This window comes from Lichenostomus cassidix, chromosome 3 (genome assembly GCF_008360975.1).
Source record: "Lichenostomus cassidix isolate B80296 chromosome 3, HeHo_3.0, whole genome shotgun sequence".
Lineage (NCBI taxonomy): Eukaryota > Metazoa > Chordata > Aves > Passeriformes > Meliphagidae > Lichenostomus > Lichenostomus cassidix.
The window spans coordinates 77,288,528-77,309,831 of NC_139483.1; the positions used below are offsets into that span (position 1 = coordinate 77,288,528).

At 41.3% G+C, this 21,304-nt stretch overlaps 1 protein-coding gene and 1 long non-coding RNA gene across 6 annotated transcripts; one reads left to right on the top strand and one right to left on the bottom strand.

Moving 5' to 3' along the window:
- Positions 1-850: 850 nt before the first annotated feature.
- LOC146440041 (uncharacterized) lies at positions 851-17,054 on the top strand. 2 transcript variants are annotated; one of them, XR_014851017.1, is made up of 4 exons: positions 851-2,523; positions 4,486-4,677; positions 6,509-6,631; positions 14,698-17,054. It is a non-coding gene; the product is annotated as an uncharacterized LOC146440041 (long non-coding RNA). The 2 variants fall into 2 exon arrangements; XR_014851018.1 differs by lacking the exon at positions 4,486-4,677.
- On the bottom strand, positions 16,710-19,377 carry SMIM8 (small integral membrane protein 8). Of its 4 annotated transcripts, none has more exons than XM_085056381.1 (4): positions 19,238-19,328; positions 18,520-18,561; positions 17,984-18,125; positions 16,710-17,061 (listed from the first exon to the last, which is right to left on the bottom strand). In XM_085056381.1, exons 2-4 carry the CDS (start codon positions 18,525-18,527, stop codon positions 16,903-16,905), a joined length of 309 nt encoding a protein of 102 aa, XP_084912507.1. In that variant the 5' UTR covers positions 18,528-18,561; positions 19,238-19,328; the 3' UTR covers positions 16,710-16,902. The 4 variants fall into 4 exon arrangements, with proteins under 4 accessions (XP_084912507.1, XP_084912506.1, XP_084912508.1 ...); XM_085056380.1 differs by having other exon boundaries at positions 19,220-19,321; XM_085056382.1 differs by lacking the exons at positions 18,520-18,561; positions 19,238-19,328 and adding an exon at positions 19,352-19,377.
- Between the last annotated feature and the right edge of the window lie 1,927 nt (positions 19,378-21,304).

Genomic DNA, 21,304 nt, shown 5'->3' on the forward strand with positions numbered 1-21,304 from the left:
AGTTGGCTATATTAAAAACAGAAACTTCATATACCTGGCTTGGGCCTCTGCTGATGGTAGCCTTCCTTATATCTTTGCAGAATTCACTCACTGGAGAGCAAATCACCTGCCCTGATTTCTGCTCCTGGGTTATGCTCCTGGGTTATGCATTCCAGACTCTGGGTCTTACCTTGTAGCCCAAATCTTCAGTTCTAGCCCAAGCAACAAGGGGCTCCTCTTAACCCAGATATGGACCAAGAAAAGGTGTGGCCAGTATTTGGCCTCTCACAAGGAGTGCCCTTGCTGCCTTCTAGGGGGAGATCAGGAGAGAAGTGAATCTCTCATTTTCATTCCTGCTGGAACCAAGCAGTCCTCTCAAGGCTTTTATTAACTTTTCAGAATTCTTGGCTTTTGCAAGCCTCATGACTCCTGAAACTCCTTAAATCCTGCTCTGAGGGTCGTGTAAAAACTTCCATCTGCCTTGATGTGGATTCCACAGTGTTGCAAACTGTGGGTATTCTGCATGAGAGACAAGAGGTATTACAGATAATCCACCACAGTCTGAAAATCTGAGTTTGATTTTTATCTCTACTAGAGAATATTTGGCTTTGCTTTAGTAGAAAAATTAATTTGTTGTCAGGTGATCTTTTGGGCTAGAACAAACAACTTTAAACACAATATTTATGTACCAAGAAAGCACCTCACAACTGTTTCTATTTAAATCTGATTTTCTTTGACTAGCTAAACCCCTGTGTTGTTCCATTTGAAACTTAACAGGATTATCTAACTGAAACAAATCTTGAAACAGCTAACCATAATGCATAACGCTCTTTTTTCAACTAAATTTCTTTATACTATTCTTCGTGGTTAGTTCTATCTTAATACATGTGCAACATCATGATATTTCAATCTTAAGCTCCCCAGTAATGCATAAAAGATGTTTGTTCTCAGAAACAGCCTAGCTGGGTCATCTGGGTAATTATCTGGGTATGGTCACTTTTACAGGACAGACAAGGAAGTTCTTGTTTTACTTTTTATCAGAGACTTTATTCAGTTTTCTATGGGCTTTATCTTTAGTCTGGTTTTGTTAATGTTTTTGAACTTCAGATAGTTATCTCCACTTGTATGTCACCATATTGCTGATATTTAAGCAGTAGTGACCTTGAAGAGCTGTTTCTAGCTCTATTTCATGTCATTGCTCTATTCTTAGGTGAGAATAGTTCCTCCCAATAGGTCTCCCAATTATCAGCTTAATCTGATTGTAAATTCTTGGTTTATAGTGTTTGAAGGACTGAATCATTTGTGGTGATACAGGACACATAATATTAGCCATCTTTAAGCTTGCACACATCAGGCTGAGAACTTCCATCTGACAACTTTTACAACCTCTTTTTAAAGTTCAGTTGGAACAGAATTAACTTTAAATGTAAGCAGACTGTAGGATGAGATTTAAAAGACAACACTCTAAGTATTGATTCAAGTGTCTTTCACAAACACAAAATTCAGGACTGAGCTTTGACCTACACTATCAAAGCAGTAACTTACAGATTAGAGAAATGGACATTTGGGGCAAAGCAAGGATTTTCATGTCAGTTCCAAGCCTCATGGCTGTGCTTGTTGCAATTTTTTATTTCAGAAGACCTTCAAGATTTTCAGTCCTTTTCTGAAAAGGACATCTCCTTTTACTTCATCCTGAAGAATGTCCTCTTCCTCCTAAAGTTAGAGTTTTTGAAGGAAGTCCACACTGACATTAAAGCATATTTCTCAGCTTTGTGGACCACCCATAATGCACAAACTGCTCTCAGAAATACCTGTGAAATTCTGGAAGGATGTTCTGATGAAAGACCATTGGTCATTTCTTTGACCACTTGTTTACATTGGAGGTTTCACAACATTCTAGATAATGGACATCTAAATGGGCAAATAAATATAGAATATCAAAAGGAAATATATAGGTTTACAGCCTGCTAAGATCTGTATCCATATGTATCCTCTCTATATAAGACTTCTAGAACTGTCTGGAAAATACTCACAATGTAAAACTTCCCCTAAAAGCTTGAGTTAATGACTACACATCAGTGGGTATATCTGGCAGTAAACCTGTTTATGTCCCAGTCAAGTAGAACCTGCCCAAGTCACACCTTAAAACATGAGCAGCAGATCAAACATTTACACAATACCAGAATGGAATGCTATTGTACTTAGGGCATGCATGAAATAGCCTCTTTGTTCCTGCATTGCACCCCCTACTTCTAATGAAGACAGATATTCCTAGCACCCACATCTGTGGGTGAAGCAGTCATTGGACTACTTTGCTGGTCAAAAAGTTACCTCAGTAAATCAGAGCAGTCTTCCAATGAGTTGCAGAAGGGAATTCTGATCAGCATGTGAAGAAAAAAGCTGTTTCCATGTCCTGTGGAAGACTTGGGGCTAACTAGAGGCCTGCAGCTAAAGGAAAGATGTTTGCCTCTTATCTATACCAGCAATAACAGAGACAACATTTCTGCCATTTGAAGACAAGAAGGGAAGAAGAAAATACAACAGGTAAGAAAAACGGGCTATGGATACAGTGTGAGGGGTATGTGTGAGGGGGAAATAAGTTGAGAGATGACTGTGTATGTGTATATGACATGGAGCTCCTGGAGCAGGTCCAGGGGTGGGCAACAGAGATGATGAGAGGACTGAAGCATCTCTCTTCCAAGGAAAGCCTGAGGGAGCTGTTCAGCCTTTAGATGACTGAGAGGGGAAAACTCATAAATTTTATATCTATCAGTATGTGAAGGGAGGCTGCCAAGAGGATGCATCCAGGCTCTTCTCAATGGTGCCTGAGGACAAAAGGTAATGGGCAGAAACTGATGAACAGGAAGTTCCACCTGAATATGAGGAAGAACTTCTTTGTTGTGCAAGTGCCCAAGCACTGGAACAGGTTCCCCAGAGAGGTTGTGGAGTGTCCCTCACTGGAGATACTCAAGGACCATCTGGATGCAGTCCTGTGCAATGGATGACCCTGCTGGAGCAGGGAGGTTGGACTAGATGGCCCACTGTGGTCCCTTCCAATCTTACCCATTCTGTGATTCTGTGTGACTGTAATTCCCTGAAGATATCAGTCTGCCATTTTCCGCACATTTCTGTGCTAGTTCTGGTTTCCTTGATTCTGACTCCAGTAGATTAATCAAAACCATTTAAATACTTCTAAAAGAAATGTTGTGGTTCTTTCCCTCTGTATGCACATACAGTGACACTACAGGATGGTCACTTTCAGGGGGAGGGAGAAAGAAACTCTCGCAAAATATTCAAGAAATTCCTGCTTTCAGCATACATTCAAGAGGGTGGATTTTAAACACCAATGCTTTTGTCGGTAGTGGCAGACTCACCACTTCTCTGGTCCACACACACCAGATTCATTAAGATAGCCTGCAAGGAAAGGGCAAAGGGAAAGAGTTTTGCCATCCTCAGTAAAAAGCCATACTGATACCAGCTGACATCCAGCTTTTCCAGCACATTATGGTATCAAGTCTGCATGGCTTTTTACTGGAAAGACAGTTCCCACTTTTAAAAGAGTTCAGTAGAAGGTGCTGTAAGAGCATTATTGCCAGGAGCTGTGGAAGGAAACCTGCAGCTGTGCAGCAGTGACTGCAGCAGTGACAAATCTGCACAGCATGTTTGAACTCAGAAACTCCTTAATGCCATAAGTTGGATTTAACAAAACACTTTGTGTCCAAGAGGAAAGAGGCCTGACAGGAATCTATTGAGAAACAAGACAAAGCCACCACCTAACACCAGCTGCCATCTTCCTGTGGGGTTGTAATTGTTCTTACTTTTCCCCTGGGCTTTACACAGTATTGCACCCCTCAGGTTTTCCAGCCTGCTTCCTGTAGCAGCATTTGGGTGAGAACAGATAAGTAAATTGCAGGAGCACAGATCTTTTTGTCCTAAGTAAGGCTGCAAAGCAATTAAAATATGATGATTTTATGTTAAGGATTACAGTATCATAAAATTAATTTTTTTTCACTGGAGGAAAAGAAAGGCAGTTTTAGTATTCTTAGAGGAAAAATAATTTTAGTAAAGGAAAAATAATTTTAGTGAACAAAAAAAAGATGCAAGCAGTAGGGCTTTTAGAAACTTACAGGGCTTATAGACTTGAACCCTTATTATTCACTTCCAAGTCAGCTCAGTTCTTTCAAGAAGTCTTTCAATACCATGTGGGTCCTTTTACACTGCCAGACTTTCAAGACCCACTCCAAGTCACTCGACATATTGCTGCTTAGATAGAACCAAGCACAGAAACAGATGAAACTAAAGCTTTCAGGCTTTTACAGTATTAGAAGCTTTTTGTTCACGAGGATCTTTGAACTACGTACATTCCAACATCTTAACCTGGGATTTAAAGCTAAAAAGATTGGGGGCACATACTGAAAGAGCTCTGCTAGAGTGGTGTGTGTAGAGAATCCCAGGTTATTTTACTTCTGAATGGAACAAAAGAAAGTTTTGCTGTCTTTTTGGCAGCTTCCCAGGAATCCTCTGGCAAGATCACAGTGGTCCCACAACATACTATGAAAGGAATCCAACTCCCCATTGTCCTTGGTGAAAGCCCTGCAGAGGATGGTCTCTACGGAGCTCAGTGCAGAACTGGCAAGCCTGCAAGAGCATGTGTCAGCTTGCACAGCAGAGACACAGATCAAGGCCTCAGACACACAGGTGCATCTCTAATTGACCAGCAATAATGTCAGTGAATTACAGCTCATGTCCCATATGAAGCAGATTGGGTGGCTGGTGGTTTCTGTAACATTGCAAGGTTTCCAGCAAAGTCAACCAGGAACTCTCCTGTACCTGCCAATAGAGCCCTTTTTGGCAGTAGAATTAAAAGAATAAGAACTTTCCCTTGGCAGCAAAGCTAGTAATTCCAAGCTTTCATTTACAAAGCTCAGCTTACTGAACTGAACCCAGTATTACAGCCTTATCTGAGTCATGCTTTGAAACACAGTTTCTTTCACATGGTTTGTGAGATGGAATGGGAAATTTCTGCTCTTGACTACAGCAATCAGTTTCATCTAATGTGGTTTGTAATAGGTGAAAGGATCAGTCCAGCTTGTGATGGAGATCAGATTTCTCTCATTAACAAATACAGCATTCCAAACCATTTAGGATTCTTTAGCCAGGAGAGATCAGCAAGTCTCTATAGAGCACTATCTGCTTAATAACCAAGAGATGGATATTATTGAATATATATATATATATATATATATATATACTCTTGAATGTTACCCACTTTCCATTCTCAATTATCCATAGACAAATTACCATTTCTATTTAATCAGTACCTAAATAGAAATAGGAAAGTAGCATAAGGTGGTTACAAGAATTATCATTTTACAGCTACCATCTGATATTGATTAAACACATTAAGAAATGGGAGATTTTTAATTTTCTTGAACTGCCACCTCTTCCTCATCACAGTGATAGCATGTGTTGGCTTTGCTTTCTCGATTTTCATTGGCACAAGGATGTAGTGTATAAATATACTTAAAGCCAGAAGACAAACACATTTACAGGTTTGGGTTTTTGGGTTTTTTTTTCTGTTGTGGAATTCAAGAGCTGCCCTGTAAAGAAACACACCTGAGGTAGTTAACTTAAACCTAGGCTTGTCCAAGTTGTTATTCAAAAGTGAACACTAACGTGACTTTTCATTTCTAGTGGGGAAAGAAGTTTACACACATCCCACCCCCCTCCAACGCAAAACAGTCAATCTCACAGATTAGAGAGTTTAGGAAAAGTTTAACACAGGCATTACAGCAGCAGCCAGTTCCTCCTCTGCATTCCCCACATGACTAATGACAATGTATTAAACACGCCAGAAAGCATTTACCTTGTCCTCTATTGAATCAAGAGCAAAGGTCCTGTTTTTAACAAAAGATCTACAAATATCTGTTATGTCTGGACTCTCAAGTCTCCCCTCTTAAAGTAGAATCAGGTCCCTGATCCAGTTCACAGCACTACAACAAATGGCTGGGTCATAATAAAAGAAGAGGGTGGGGAGGACAATACAGAACATTTCATCATGTGAAAATGTGGCCTTACTTGAAAGTAATGCTGATGTCTTTTTAGCAAGGTGATTCAGAAAGTGAAGGGGCACCATCTGTTTTCAACACATAACTCCAAGTCCAGAATAACTTTCCAGTTTTAATAAGAGAACTCTCCTTTTGTACAAAAGTGGAGAGGCTGTACTAAGAGTTACCCCCAAAGGATCCCCTTTAGTGCTGCCTTGCAGCCCTGAAGTACCTTGAAGAAGACTGACACTTGAGCTCCTGTGCTGACCCAGCTGGCATTTTGATACTAGCCTTGCCAGTGCTGGGTAAGTTTCAGGTCTACTTTGTACTTTGACATGTCTGAGACACATGCACCCTGGCTCTTCGGGATTAGCAAGTTTGCAGGCATCACGTATTTTATTATGCTTTATGTAATTTTTGACAGCAACTCTTCAAAAAGGTCTTCTTCATAAGAGCCATAGGCTACACTTTTCTTTTTTCAGGAATGCCCATCTTCAGATGACTTTGTATGCGTGTTCAACCATGCCAGTCCCTACTATAACTTGGCAAGAGCTTCCACAAGTTTCTGCTATGGATTTTTCATACTTTTTCTGCTGAAGTAAGAGGTAAGCTGCATAAATGTTTAATTTGCACCTCATAATCTATGTGTGTTACTATAAAGATTGTAACACAACCTGAGTTACAAAGAGCCTGAAATACTGTGAGCCAGTGCCCAAAAGAAAATGTGCTCTACTTTTATGTAGCTAAACAAGAATTGTGAGAACATCGGCTTTGAGAGTGCAGTTTCCCAAAACCTTCTGTGTTGGTTCTACTTAACGAATTAATGAAAAGGCTCAAAGAAGCATTATGATCTCCCTTTGCAGTACATTTTCAGTGTTATACCTTCCTCTTCCTCAAACATAAAGGGCTCTTATGCATTATGTTTATGGGCATTTTTGATTTCAAACTAAATTGGACTGGCTCACATTCTGATAGCCATGCACTCATAAGCAAGAACATGCTTGTATCCAGGTCGTCTGACCACGATTCACAGCAGTGACACAGTGCACAGGGGAACACACCTGTCATGTTGTGACCACATCTCCTGGGCTAGAAGTCAGGTTAAAGGGAATGGGACACAAGCACAGCAGTGATACATTGACTCACATAACCACTACTTACAACATCTAAGAATGCTTCTGTTTGAATTAATTGTTTATTGAAAAGCTCCTGAACACCCCAGAATTATGCTTTGAATGTAGAAAACATGGTTAGGGAGACCTTCTAGCTAGCTAACTTAACAGGTGTTAGCATCTTGATTCCTCCAGCCTTGCAGCCAGTGAAAGTCACAAGCCAAAAAGTGCAAGCATTTGGTGTTGAGAAGGAAGAAGTTAGGCCTTAGAGAAAGGGGTCTGGGAGCTTGAAGAGACACTTTCCAAGGCTATTTAAAGCTACGTCTGTAAACAACAGCTTATGTAGATCAGTTATCAAGTCAGACTGGAAATGTAAGAGAATGTGTATCCCATTGAACAGTATTTTGAGAGTCGACTCCTCAGTCATTTTCTCCTGACAGTCAGCCCTAAAGGTTTAATGCAATTAAATATTCTAGTTTAGTTAACCTGAGAATTAATCTCCTCTTATTACAATGACCTTTGTTTCAAAAGTCCCTAAATTTCATTCCTGTATACAAAGAACATGTTTATAATACAACAGTATGCACAAAACCATATTCCTCAAAATATAGGAAAGATACATTCAATTGAGATCATCATTGATATTAGAAATGTCCTTTGTAACTGAGAAGTGAGATGCAGAACCTGAAAGGTCACAAAATATGAATGTGATGTTGTCCAGCTAGAAGCAGGAGAGCAGAAAACAGGATGAGATGGAGTAATCTAGTCTGTTGACCCAGAAATGAGCACATCTGGCAGACAGACCTACTTAGTATTTTAAAGGGAATGTGACAGAAGGACTTAAGGTGCTCACTAGAATAGCTAAGTGCCTCAGCATCAGACTCCTACCAATATAATGAAATTATAAGATCGTTCAAGGTGAAATTTATGGCTGAAAGTCCAAGTCCTTATTGAAAATCCACACTGAAAATCAGAACTGGCTATAAATCAGGATTATAAACCTCATACTGAAGAGGGACTATCAGAAACATAGCATATGAAAGATGTTTAACACCTTAGGTATAGAGTCAAAGTAGTTCAGATGCTAGCCTCAGAGTTAAACTACTCTTTTGCAAAACCTATTACTTGAAGTACTTGGCTAGACTCAAAGTTAATAACTCTTTTTCTGAAATCTAACACTTGCAGCATGTGGCACATCAGGTAAAAAAAACCCTAAACCTCACAAACTCCAGGAATCACTGTGGAATAGGCAACAGAGGGAAGGGACTGCATTTACTGGGGGTTGCAGCAGTAGCACCCAGAGCCCTGCAACTAATCTGGCATCAGCAATTTAAGTTGCCACGAAACTGTGAACAAAAACAATGAAGTGGAATAGCCAGCAATATTCCATTTATACTGTAGATTAAGTTTTTGAATAAACAAACTAAAAGTGCCCATGCCTTTTGTAAAGTCAACTTGAGGAAGGAAGAATGTAATCTTAAGAGAAAAATAAGGGAAAAAATATGGTGCTCAGTCACCTTGATGGGTAGGATTTTTCTCTAGTCACTCAAGTTTTAGGAAAACAACAGTGGACTGCAGCTATGCAGTGGAAAAGTCCAAGTACACAAAAGAAAAGCTGTAATAAGAATGAAGCTTGGAGTTAGATTACTAGCTGTTGTTAGTTAAGGTCTTTACCTTACCCTTGGTTTGCTCACACACCCCAAGACAGCTAGTTGATTGCTAGTCCCAGTAAACTGCAATAGAGGGGGCACAGGTTTTCTCACTCCTGAGGATGTTTCTATCATTGTTATTGGCTCAGTCTTCCTTCTAGGATTTGTCTTTCCCTCTGGTCACTGCTGACATGTGTCCAGGCAGAACCCTGCCTAGATATCCCCAAAACACCTGTGTAGTGTACTTACTAGCCAATACTAATGCCAGTTGTTCCAGCATCTGCATGTCCCACCAGACACTTGCTGCAACCTGAGATTAGTCACTTGTATTCCTTTTCTCTGTCTTTAAGTAATAGTAAATGTAACGCTGCACTTGTGTTAATTAAGTCCAGCAACAGAAATCACACGAGTAACTCCAGTCACAATGGCTGGGTTTCTCTCTGTGTGGGTACCCTCCGCCCATGCACAGACACGGGGCATTCTTTCTGTGCTCTGGTGCCCATCAGGCTGCGGCTCCTTAATTGCCTCACACGCACAGAGAGTGTGTGCTCACACTCCAAATGCTACCAGCCTCATTAGTTCCTTTCACACTTCATTTCTCCATGCGAGGCATTCAGAGGTTTCACAATCTGCATATCTTCCTTTTAAGACGTCACAGAGCTCTTCTGCAGACCTTTGAGGGACTAACGAGCAAGATGTCTCTATTTTATTAATTAGCTGCTTCTCAGCCGTACTCCACAGCTCTCTGCTAGTTCAGCTGCTCAGCTATAGTAATTAGACAACTCACTTTTCAGTCTTCTATAGCATTGCCTTAGAGAGAAAGTTCAACTGTTTCTGAGACTATGGTACATTCTGGCAATTATTAGGCATCTCCTGAATGACTAATAGAGAACTCGTGCTTTCTGTATTATTCACTGCAGCATTACAGCTCCCTATTCTAGGCTTTGTCTCAGGCACTCTGCTGTCAATATGTGCCATCACTGGCACTCGAGTGTCCAGATGTTATCTGAAAGATTCATTATTTGCATCATTCAGACACAACAGTCAAAAAGCATGTATTCACATTCCCTCAGAATCAGAGTTGCAAGTAAAGCGGGTAGTGTTACTTCTTTTGCTGCAATACTTCTTAAACAGGAACAAAATAAAGCCAACAAACATATGCTGTCTCTGCTTCGTGCGCTGGAAGGCTTGCTTGTATGTCTTAGCCCATGATTTTTCTTAGCTACAAGTAGCTCATGTACTCACAGTACCTGACATGCAGAAATTTATAGAATATGAAATGGTCTTTTTTTTTTAGCTTGCCAGTCAACCATAATTAATATTGTGCAGTGAGTACAACTACGAGGGAAAAAATATCTTACATCAGGCTTAGTTACTTCACTTGCTAAAATATTTCCTTAAAATACCAAACAGTGTCCATGGTGAACAACTCTCCAGATCCCACAGTGATCCTACTGCTTGCTATCTTCTCTATTCATTTATATTACCAAGCTACTCACTTAAGCCAAGCTGTGGCTCCTTTCATCTCTACAAAACCAAGCACAAAAACTCAGGAGGACATGCTGTTTCTTAGTAAACACACCTTCAAGTTAACATTTGAAAGCAGTAAAACAGAATGTTTTTCCCTTCCCAAGAGGCAATGAGAAGCAATGCCAGTGTCTGACAGACTGTTAAGCTGTATGTGCTGTGCATACAGTGATGAATAAGTTCATCCCAGAGCTTGCTGGCAGCATAGATATGTATAGACACAGCTGGCCAGATCTTAAGCACCTGCTGCCTGTCTCCAAACATTCCTCCAAAGGCTGTAGGTCAAGAAGAGCCTGGGATGTGCACTCACTAGGGCCCTTGGTCTTGTCTGGATGAATGAGGTGCCCAGGACTACGGTCCACCTCAGAGAACACCTACCCCTGTAGACAGCCACAGTCTGTATCAGTCACTGCCACTGTACCCCAGATAAAAAGGAGGCTAACCCTGTAAGACAGGGTAACTTCTTTTTTTGCATGTGATCAAAAAGGCATTGCAGAATGATTAGTATATCCTTCATAGTAGAAAAGAACTAACAAATCTACTTACCTATCAGTGTAAGAAAACTTGAACTAAGTTAAGGAAAGTTGAAGCACTTCGACATTATCTTGGTTTTCTGACATGCAGCTTGCAGAATTGCCCCTCTTGTTGCCTCATGCACAGACACACACATGCAAACAGTGTGGTCCATGCAGTTTATGCATTTAATTAGACAACTGTGAGCATAAAGTTTGGATTTTTTTCATTGTGAATGTAAGAGGGGAAATGAACAGGGAATGTCAGCTCTCTATTGAGCTTCCATAATTCAGTGAGATAAGGCTTTACAGACACATCAGTCAGAAATAGTGCCAGAGTATGCCAAATATCTGTTCAAAGTATTTCAATGAATTAAATGTTCCACAAGAAACCAGTGACTTCACTTGTCTTCACTTCTTAGTCTGGTTGAGTGATGGACTTTGAACTATCCTACACTTAAAACCCCTCTTCAATCACTCTTGCATTGATGTGTTTGCTTAGACAGATGATGAGGAAATTTTCCGCTACCAGCTCTCCAAACTCGCTGTTAATAACCACTTAGCTCACTAAGTGCTAAGCTAACCAAGGTTAATGCACCTCTTAAAATGAACTGCCAGAAACAAACCCCAACAAATATAAAACATCTTGCAATTACTTGAGTTGTATCTGACTCTTACTTTGCTGCAGCTGTACCTGCTCCCCAGCCCTTAGTCCCTGGAGCCAATATTATCAGGGCAAATAGTACTTGCTCAAAGCCTGAGCACTCAGGTCTATGAAGATAAGTACCAGGGTTATGGCAAGTAATTGAATTGTTAAAAATGACAAACTGAGCTTCTGCCAGCTATTGTCAGCAGATACTATGACAAGCAAGAGATAGAGCTCCCTTGGAAAACAGCTCCATAAAATGGAATGAACTCTGTTGAAAACTTAGGACCACTGTAAACCTCCCTGCTTTTCCTTGAGATGCCAAGCGTGTAGCTCTGACCGCCTGCAGTATAAACAGATAGCTATTTAGAAACTTGTATAAAATAAAATTCCAAAGCAAAACACTCCAGCAATTCTCTGTGAGCCCTTCATCATCTGGTGGGAGGCTGCAAGACTAAGGATGACAGGTGTCAGACATGCTGCGTAATGCTTGGCTGAGGAGAGCTCTGATGCTCCAGCAGTACAAAGCCCCATGAAGTGGTGCAGGAAGCAGGAAGGCTCAGATCCAGAAGGATCTCTTTGTGTATTTCAGTCTTTTCTCAGATATCCAAAAAGCAATATAAAGCAGGAGCCAAGCATATAGAGAAACATAAAGCTACAGTTGGCATCTTCATTTAGGAATATACATATGCTAGCAGTTTTCCTTCTCCTCCACCCCACATAGGGTCCAGGTTCAGCAAATCTGTTAAACACTTGTTTAGCTTTGATGAACACAAACCTTCCAGACAAATTTAAAGTTTAGCCTGTATTTTACTGCCCTTAGGAAATGTACCTAATCAGTTTCTGTTGCTGGCTGAAATAAGGCCAGTTTGACAATGAACTTCCAGTGAAGTCCATACACTTCATTCAATTAGAAAAAAAAGAAATTAAATGTTCTGAAAGTGAATTAAAAATCCAACCAGCTCAAGCTCACATTTCATCAAGCACAAAGACAAAGCCAGTCATTTTCCAGGCTAAGTACTTTTTCTGGCACTGGAGTTCAAATGTCAGGTGAATAAAGGTCCTGGTTACAGCAAGCATTAAAAAAAAAAACCAAAAAAACAAGCATCTTTTAAAAAAAATTCAGAATTACAATATCAGTTGTCAAACACTAAGTTCTGTCATGATGGCTATTTCCACAGTAATGAAAGCATGTTGTGCTTTATGGCACAGCTCTTCTCCTGTCCATTTTATCAGGCAGTGAAAATAAGTGAAAAAGAAAAAGAGAAGGCCTCTGGCCTTCTGGCTGTGATTCACACTGTGGGTGTCACACTGTGCACAAGGCTGAAGCCTCATGTTCCCAGGCATGCATGGCACTCATCCTGCTGCCAGGGCTCTCAGGACACTGATAAATTCTTGATATTGTTTAAAATAGAAACCAAACACACTCTTCTTCACAACACACATTAAAAAAACCCACACAAAGTGATTTCTACAAAATCCCTGCTGAGCAGAAACTTCTATGACAATTAGGCATAGCATATGCTTCAGATTCTTGCTAGATTCAAACATGTGAAGGCTACCATAAGCCCTTCATCACTGAGGTTATCATTGTGGTACACCATGAAAAAATCAAACCTCAAGAGACTGTACAGAGCTTCAGTCTAAGATCAGGACCCAGATTCATGTGTAAGAAGTTGAGATTCAAGACAAAACATCCCACTTGTGTCCTGTTGAAGGATGATGGGATGATCTGTGCAAATGTCAAATCAAACATAGTTCTTACCAAGGTACTTGAGCTTTAGAAAACACTTGCTAATGCTTTAGCACCTGCAGCTACTTTGCTACAGTTTTTCACACTTTCTTATGCCCAAATCTGAATGCTTCGTGCACCTCTGTGGTTCTGCACAGCTGGTTCTGTTCTCCCTCTGAATATACTGGAGTTACTAATATGTATCATTTCTTTCTTACCAAGATGCAAATGCATTTCTGATGGCCAGAGCACATAGAATCAAGAGGTCTTGGCATTTTCCTAAATCCCAGATTGCAAGGAAAGGATTTCAGAAACGAACTTTCTGAGTATCTTACAGTGAGTTTAACACCGTGTTTCTGTAAGGCTTATATTCCTGGATCCAATTAAAAGTGGCACTGGGAGGTGGTGGTGGTACCCTTTTTGAACACACAGCACAACAAAGGAATCCAGATCAGGACTTCTAATCTTTACAGTGTACCAGTATTGTTCTGTAATAGTTACTAAAGTGTCAGAACTCTATTCCTGACAGATCTCATTTGCAGGCAAAACGCTTACTGTTGCTACAGAAAACACGCAAGCCAGTGAAAGAAGAAAATCATTGGCAATTACTTTTTACCAAGTTAGCTGAAACATTTGCCTTCTGATTAGGATTCACATACACTGACAACTCAGTAACATGCAAGAGGCAGATGATGAGGCAGGGTTTTATGAAGTGACCCCTTGGAGCCTGAATACAGCTTCCTACGTAGCAACTGTTACTGTGTAGGGCTGGTTTTGCCCACAAAGAACTCACTTTCCCTGGTAATAGTTAAGCAGCACCACAGTGGGTTTTGGCCTTTTAATTGTTTAATTGCTTTTTGTTGTTGAATGCCAACACCTCCCATTCTCACCAGGCAGTCCAAGGAGATCTTAGGAGCAGTACAACAGTTATTGTTTTGGATATTTTAATCATAGCATTTTGTTGCAGTTCTTAGTAAAACATGTGAAAGTCAGCACAGACAGTAAGGAACTGGCAAATATCTGAAATCAGAGCTTCTGCCCAGAAAAACATTTTGACTCATAGTGCCTATGAAGCCTGTTATCATCCATTATAGATAATGATCACTGTATTGAAGACTGAAATTGAGAAACACAGAACAAAAGAAATTATATTTGTGCTGTGTGTTTGTCCTCCAGATTCATAAGGCATGACATGCTTTCAGTGCTGAGCAAACAAATTTTGTTATCTATCAAAGCAGTTTTGTTTGGGTGGCATTTTTCTTCCCTTTAATCCTCATACACACATTGTTCTTACAATAAAAATCAGGTACTTAAAACAGCAAATGCCTATGTTGATACTGTAAAATCCCTTAACCTACCACATTCCTCTCTGTATTGGCGCTGCTTTATCTCCTTTTTATATATATTTTTTGTATCATTAAGAGTTACCTGTACAGCAGCTGCCATAAAGAAATAATAGAACAAATTTAAATACTCACTCTTCTTTCCGGCAGTTCTAAAGTAACCTGGTTAACAGGAATTGACTCCAGCCACCATTCAAGAGGCCCCACCTCAGACAGTTTCTGTAAGAAGTGTCACTGGCATGCATGTGCCTACACTCTGTCCAGGTCAGTCTTTTACCTGTTATTCCACCCTGCCCCTCTTTCTTTTCCCCAGTAACTGCCAGGTCCATAGTCACTTCACAAAATATAACTGAAAATCTTGAAAACCCAAATCCTGCATTATTCTCAGATACGTGAAAATCAGAGTGGGCTTTCACTCAATTTATCTGCAGACGATCAAAGTGTGTATTTTAAAAGCCTGCAGAAAAGCAGGTAAAAATACCTACTGTAGCACTGATTTGGGAATAATTTAGTTAAATTCATGCAAACATACGAGACCTGTGCATTTTAATGAACTGAAAAGAGCTAAAACCCTGTGTGACCACTTTTAAAAGAACAGATTTATTCTTAAGATTCATCACAAACACCAAACAAAATGTATTCTGCAGGATATGCACACTACTTGCCACAGTTCTGAATATTTGATCATTTCACCCGGAAATTCCTTCACCAATCAAAAGGCAAGTAGTTTCCCCACCTGCAAACTTAGATTTGCCCAGGAACCTTGTTGTTGTAGGGCAGCAGTTTCACAGAGGGGAATCTGCTTTTAAAGGCTCTAAAAATGCCCTTTTTAAAAAAAGCTTTATCACAGGTAGAGTTCACTCCCCTTCTCAGGAAGGAGGTAGCTAAACAAAAGCCCAGTTGAATTTAGAATACAGTTAACTACAAAACAAGAACAGGACTAAAATCACAGATTCAAAGTGGAGGACTTAGAGGGAGATACAGAGAAATCCGATAGTGCAACTGCTGTCCCTTTTTTATCTTCAGTACCAAAATCTTTTGATAAAACCCAAAGCAATTCCCAGAGTGGCAAAGCAGATGTTCCTGCATGTTCTTTCTCTGGCCTGACAGAAACCACCTCAGTCAGAAGAGAGCTGACAAAAGAGGTCTCTCAGCTTGCTGGGAGCCCTTGTTGAGGCTGTAAATAGGAGAAATTGAGTGGAAAAATGCAACAGAACATCAATAAGGGTAGAAACAGCACAGCCTGGTATGTGCCCTCCCACCATGTTCTGTGTGTTCTGGTGTTTGGTTAATGGGACACTGTCTAGGAAATGTCAGGCACCCAGAAGCAACTGGGAAGCTCATGGGAGAAGGACTCAGTGCTGGAATAGGAAGACACCTGCCTGTACAGTTTGCTCAAAGGCTCACAAGGGACCACCACGTGCTGAGGAAATGCCACAATGCCCACCCACTCTCCAGCCACACTCACTGCAGTACCTGGGGATTTTAGACTTTCCAGTCCTTATTTTGAGTTCAGTAACCGGCAATAAATTAGTGCTATATAATGTACTTTGCAATATAGAGAGATTTAATTTTTGAATGCAGCTTAAATAAAACTAGTCCTGCTAACTAGTCAAGAATATTACACAAGCTCTAGCCAACCTGGAGTTAAACCTATCAACTGGCAGGCTGATGCCAGCATGCTCACTGATCTGTTGTATGATGCCAAACAGGAAAGGCAATGGCTGAATTCTTCCTACCTTTCTGTTAGCAGAAGCACTTGTTTCACTTCTTCTCCTCTATCTGGCTACTGATTCACTTTTTTTATTTGTAAGGAAGAGCATCCAATTAAGAATCCAAGGATTATTTTGGCCAGTATTTCACAGATTCCTTTATTAAATAAAACCCTTCACCAATTGCTTTATCAGATCTTCCTTGCCTTAAAATTAGTTTACTTGCACCACTATTATCAACAGGTCAAGATACCAACTTTTCTTTTCACAGACAATACATTATGCTTTCTGTTAAAAAAAAAAGATAAATCCTTGATTTCATTTAATCAAAGCAAAGAGAAAGCTGAACTACCATGTCAGTTTCTAAGGTATTTACCAATCCAGACTGTAAGTCTGAGGTGATTTCATGTCTTCTGACAAGGATCACTGTGAAGATCACAGACAGCAATCCTTAAAATCACTTTTATTTTCATGTGGATCTATATTGCAGTTTATTTGAACAGGCACAGCATTTTATAAAGGAACTTGAGTTGGGTTACATAGCAAGATAGACATTTATCCATTACTTAAATGGAAAGAGAAAAAAACAGTAGTTGTCTTGAAAAGTTTTGTGTCTGATTTACTGATTTCCTTTCTCACATTCTCAGTCCCACTTGGATGTTTTCCTCCTCATATACCTGGACCCCTCACTGTCAATTGCTTCATAGAGGTCCTTTTTATTCTCTGCTGTTGCATGCAAATAACCAAGGTAGGCCACACAGAGGCTAATTGTTATCAGTCCAAATGCCATCACAGGTTTGTTCTGACAAGAAAAAAAATTGGTACATATTTTTAGTCAAAACACTTTTCATTAAACTCAAACATTACATTCTTCTATTTCAGCTTAGAAAGTGAACAGTAAACTAATGTGACATCTGCAAAAATCATCACTGCCTTCTTGCAGACTGAATTTTCTGGCAGCAGAAGCAATTCCTTTTGAAAAAGAAGGTTCTTTCTGGAGAGAGAACAGCACATTGCCCAGTACTCTGTATTTTGCAGATTGGAAATGCTGTTTGACCATGAATAAACAAGCCAAAACCAATTACTAAGGGTGTCTACTACAAACTTTTAACAGAATTCATCTGGATACTGGGACAATGCACTCTGCTCCTGCCAAGCAACCTTGTTTACAATACTCTAAACCAGATTTTGCATTATTATCACAAAATCTACTTTCATTATATTAAATCTATATTTATAATATGCACAAGATTTCACTCATTGCTGGGTTCTGCAAATGCAAATAAAACCTGAGTATCATCAACTTAATTTTAAAAGTAAGAAAAATCCGAAATAATGAAAAGCTACCAAAAACTGCCTCATTTCATACAAAAAAAGTTTGCATTCTATGATTTGTTCCCTTTTAAAAATTGAAAACAACTCCTATTACTTCACCTGTCAAATTACATGGGTAATGTGCCTCTAAACAGTCTTTCTGAAAGCAACTTGTCTAGGTACAGTAGAATCAGACAATGTAACAGTGAAATAAAAGCTGCAATAAACAATATAATGTTCTGGGCTCTTAACAATCAGAGTGGAAAAAAGTAAAAATATTTTTAGTTACATTTCTGAGTGGTTTGCATAACAAGAGATGGTTATATAAGGCACACAGAACTGTGATAATTACTTCAAAGCAATTATATCCCTTCAAGCATATTTAGTTTCTCTCAGAACAACTGTCTTACAGGTTTAATGAAAAGCTCTGGGTTCACAGCTCGGAAGAGCATAGTCGTCTGAACACTCCTCAGTCCTGGTTTTCTTTCTTTGGGTGTTTCATTTTCATTTGGAGGTTTGGTGGAAGACATGTTACTTAAGGTTGAATACTTCCTAGAATTGAATACAAACCAGGTGTAATTTCTGTAACAATACCGAAAGAGCTGCATGCACTGAATGCAAATTCACGGTCAGTTTGTCTTGTCACAGCATGAATTTTAGTTGGTATAAATATTACTTATCACCTCCAGTGTCACCTAACATTCCCAGCTTTAGCACACCCATTTTCAATCCCATTAATTCTGTGTGTCCTAAAATTAACTTTTGGAGATTCACATCTTCATACAGCAAATCTAAATCTCCTGATAATGGGCTTGGGTTTTTCACTTGCCTTTGGCTAACTCTTTAGCTACCTGTGGACTAAGCAGCATCAGTCTTCAGACCACTAATTAAAAGACAACGCTAGGGAAAATTTTTGGTTTTTAACAGGCCAGCACTCATGTCTCACTTTTGCATACATTGGGCACGTTGAAAATGCCTTGGGTTCAAACTGAAAGAGAAATTCAAGCTAGTCAGAATACGCAAGAAATTCTTTGCTTACAGGGCAGTGAGGCACGGAAGAGGCTGCCCAGAGAAGCTGTGGATGCCCCATCCCTGGCAGTGCTCAAGGCCAGGCTGGATGGCGCTCTGAGCAACAGGGTCTGGTGGAAGGTGTCCCTGCCCCTGGCAGGGAGTTGGAACTAAATGATTTCTAAGGTCCCTTCCAATCCAAACCATCCTATGAGCACCTGAGAAAAGGCGGCAAAACACGTCCTTGGCTGACCCTGATTACAGAGGGGCAGAAAAGTCACGGTGCTGGGGATCCCCTGGGAAGGCCAGGGCAAGGGCAACCGCACACCCTCACGCCGGGCGGCGAGGGGCTCCTGGCGAAGGGGGCAGTTTGGCCCCAGTTTGGAAAACCCCGGCGGGGACACCCGGGACTGCCGGGACATCGGGGACTGCCGGGACACCCGGGACTGCCGGGACACCCGGGACTGTCGGGATATCGGGGACTGCCGGGACACCCGGGACTGCCGGGATATCGGGGACTGCCGGGACACCCGGGACTGCCGGGATATCGGGGACTGCCGGGACACCCGGGACTGCCGGGATATCGGGGACTGCCGGGACACCCGGGACTGCCGGGACACTCGGGACTGCCGGGACACCCGTGACTGCCGGGACACCCGGGACTGCCGGGACACCCGGGACTGCCGGGACACCCGGGACTGCCGGCACCACCGCCGCGGGGCCGTGAGGGGCGATTAACGCCGCGCGCGCCATCCCCCCCCCCAACTCACCGCCCGCAGCCAGCTGCACCTCCCGCGGGGCGGGGCTGCGCCTGCGCACTGGCGCCCCCTGCCGGGCGGAGGCTGACCGCGAGGGCGGGGCGGTGCTCGCGTCCCGCCCTTCCCCTCCCCTCATCCGTGTGGCGGCGGCGGAATGTGTCCGTCTGGTCTGGGGCTGTGGGTCTCATTCCCAAGTCACGGAAGCGTCAAGGCTGGGAGAGACTTTTCAAATCATGCAGTCCTACCGTCCGCCCGGCACTATTGCTGTAACCCGCAACCACTAAATCACTCAGATCAAGATGCCTCTTGAACATCTCCAGGGATGGTAATTCTACCACCTTCCTGGGAAATACTTCAACGCCAGACCAGCCCTAACAATGAAAAATATTTTTCTAATGTCTAATCTGAACATCTGCTCTCTCAGTTCAAGGCCATTTCTCCTAGGCCTGTCTCTGCAGGCACGGCAGAAGAGACCAGCTCCAAAAACCTCCTTTCAGGGAGTTGTAGAGAGGAACAAAGCCCTCATCAGCCTCCTCTTCTTGAGAATAGACAGCCCCAGTTCCCTCTGCCGTTCCTCGAAAGACAAGTTTTCTAGACCATTCACGAGCCTTGTTACACTTTGCTGGCCACACTCGAGCACCTCAATGTGTTTTTTAAAGTGAAGGGCACAGAACTGAATGCAGCACTCAGAAACAATGAACGAGAAATGGGGGAAGGAGCTGGCTCAGTCAGAGGGGCCATTCACCGCTGAGCCACGCCTCAGCACCCAGGCAGATCATTTCCAACCTTAATGATTCTATCATTTTATGAAATGAACGAGTATCCAAATCTCAGAACTTCTTGTTCCATGTTTTTCTTTTTTCTGCAGTAATCAAACTGCCATTTTGGTTCGTTTTTTGAAAGATGGCAGAGTAATAATAAATTGCAGGTTATCTTTTCATGTCTAAATCCAGATGGAGTATCTAAAATCTTTTTTCTTGTGAGCAAATATAATGAGGTGAGAAAAATAATAGGGAAATAAGTTTAGGTGTCAAGAGAGTATTGAGTGGTATGTCTGGGGTTTATGTCAACATTGTGTTCACAACATACCATCTGCTAATCTGGTAGCTATTGTTTTGGTGGCATATGCCACACAGCTGATTTTGTTTGGAAAATATTGAGTAGAAAATTTGAGTGAAGCTTGCTGCTTTCATTTGTTTTCATGTTTGTCTAATTGAAAGAAACTAATGTGAGGTTTTTGCAGGAGCCTTGGGGTTTTGGAAGATAGCTTGGTTTTCTTGAGGGGAAGGGGGATTTTTTACCATACTATAGGAGATGTTCTGCATATAGCTCCCAAGCAATTTATTCCCCACATTTTACATGGCAAGGCAAAACACATCACCACACTGAGACTTGTCAAATTACTTCAAATTTGTTTATTGGCACATGCACCCTTTCCCAGCAGTTACACTGCCCGTGCAGATAAAACTTCTTATCCAAAGTCACCCAGGGTCATGATAGTATTTTCCAGATTGTGGTAGGATGGGCTTATGCCAGAACATATTTGCAATATGTGGGTGGCAAGCATTGTTGGGTTGCTGCTAGTTCTCTAGCACTTCCTATCTTTCTTATAAAGGACAGATACATCCCAGGCATCATTGACAGGGGAAGATCCTACACTGTACAAAGAACACCACTGGCTGGAGAGAAAATATTCTCCATATGAAGAGCCGTGGGATAAGGCTTCTTGTGTAAAAAAAGAAGCAGAGAGGGATGTAGAAATGGGTATGGACTTTAATGTGATTGCTGGTACTTGGCATGTCTTAAGCATGTGCCAAGTAACCAGATTAACCGTGCAGTGATGAAAAGATTGGACTGCTTAGTGTTTCTAGTTTTGCTTTATGACTGTGGGAAAGTGTTGTATTTTATCTTTAGTGTGAATATTATGTTGCTATCATCTGACCCAACAGGATGTTGAAACATTCA

What these genes read in the sequence shown, in the direction of transcription:
- SMIM8 (XM_085056381.1), bottom strand. An exon ending in CAGAGCTTTTCATTAAACCT is followed by an intron (nt 17,062 to 17,983) that starts GTAAGACAGTTG and finishes TTTTCTTGTCAG; the next exon opens with AACAAACCTGTGATGGCATT.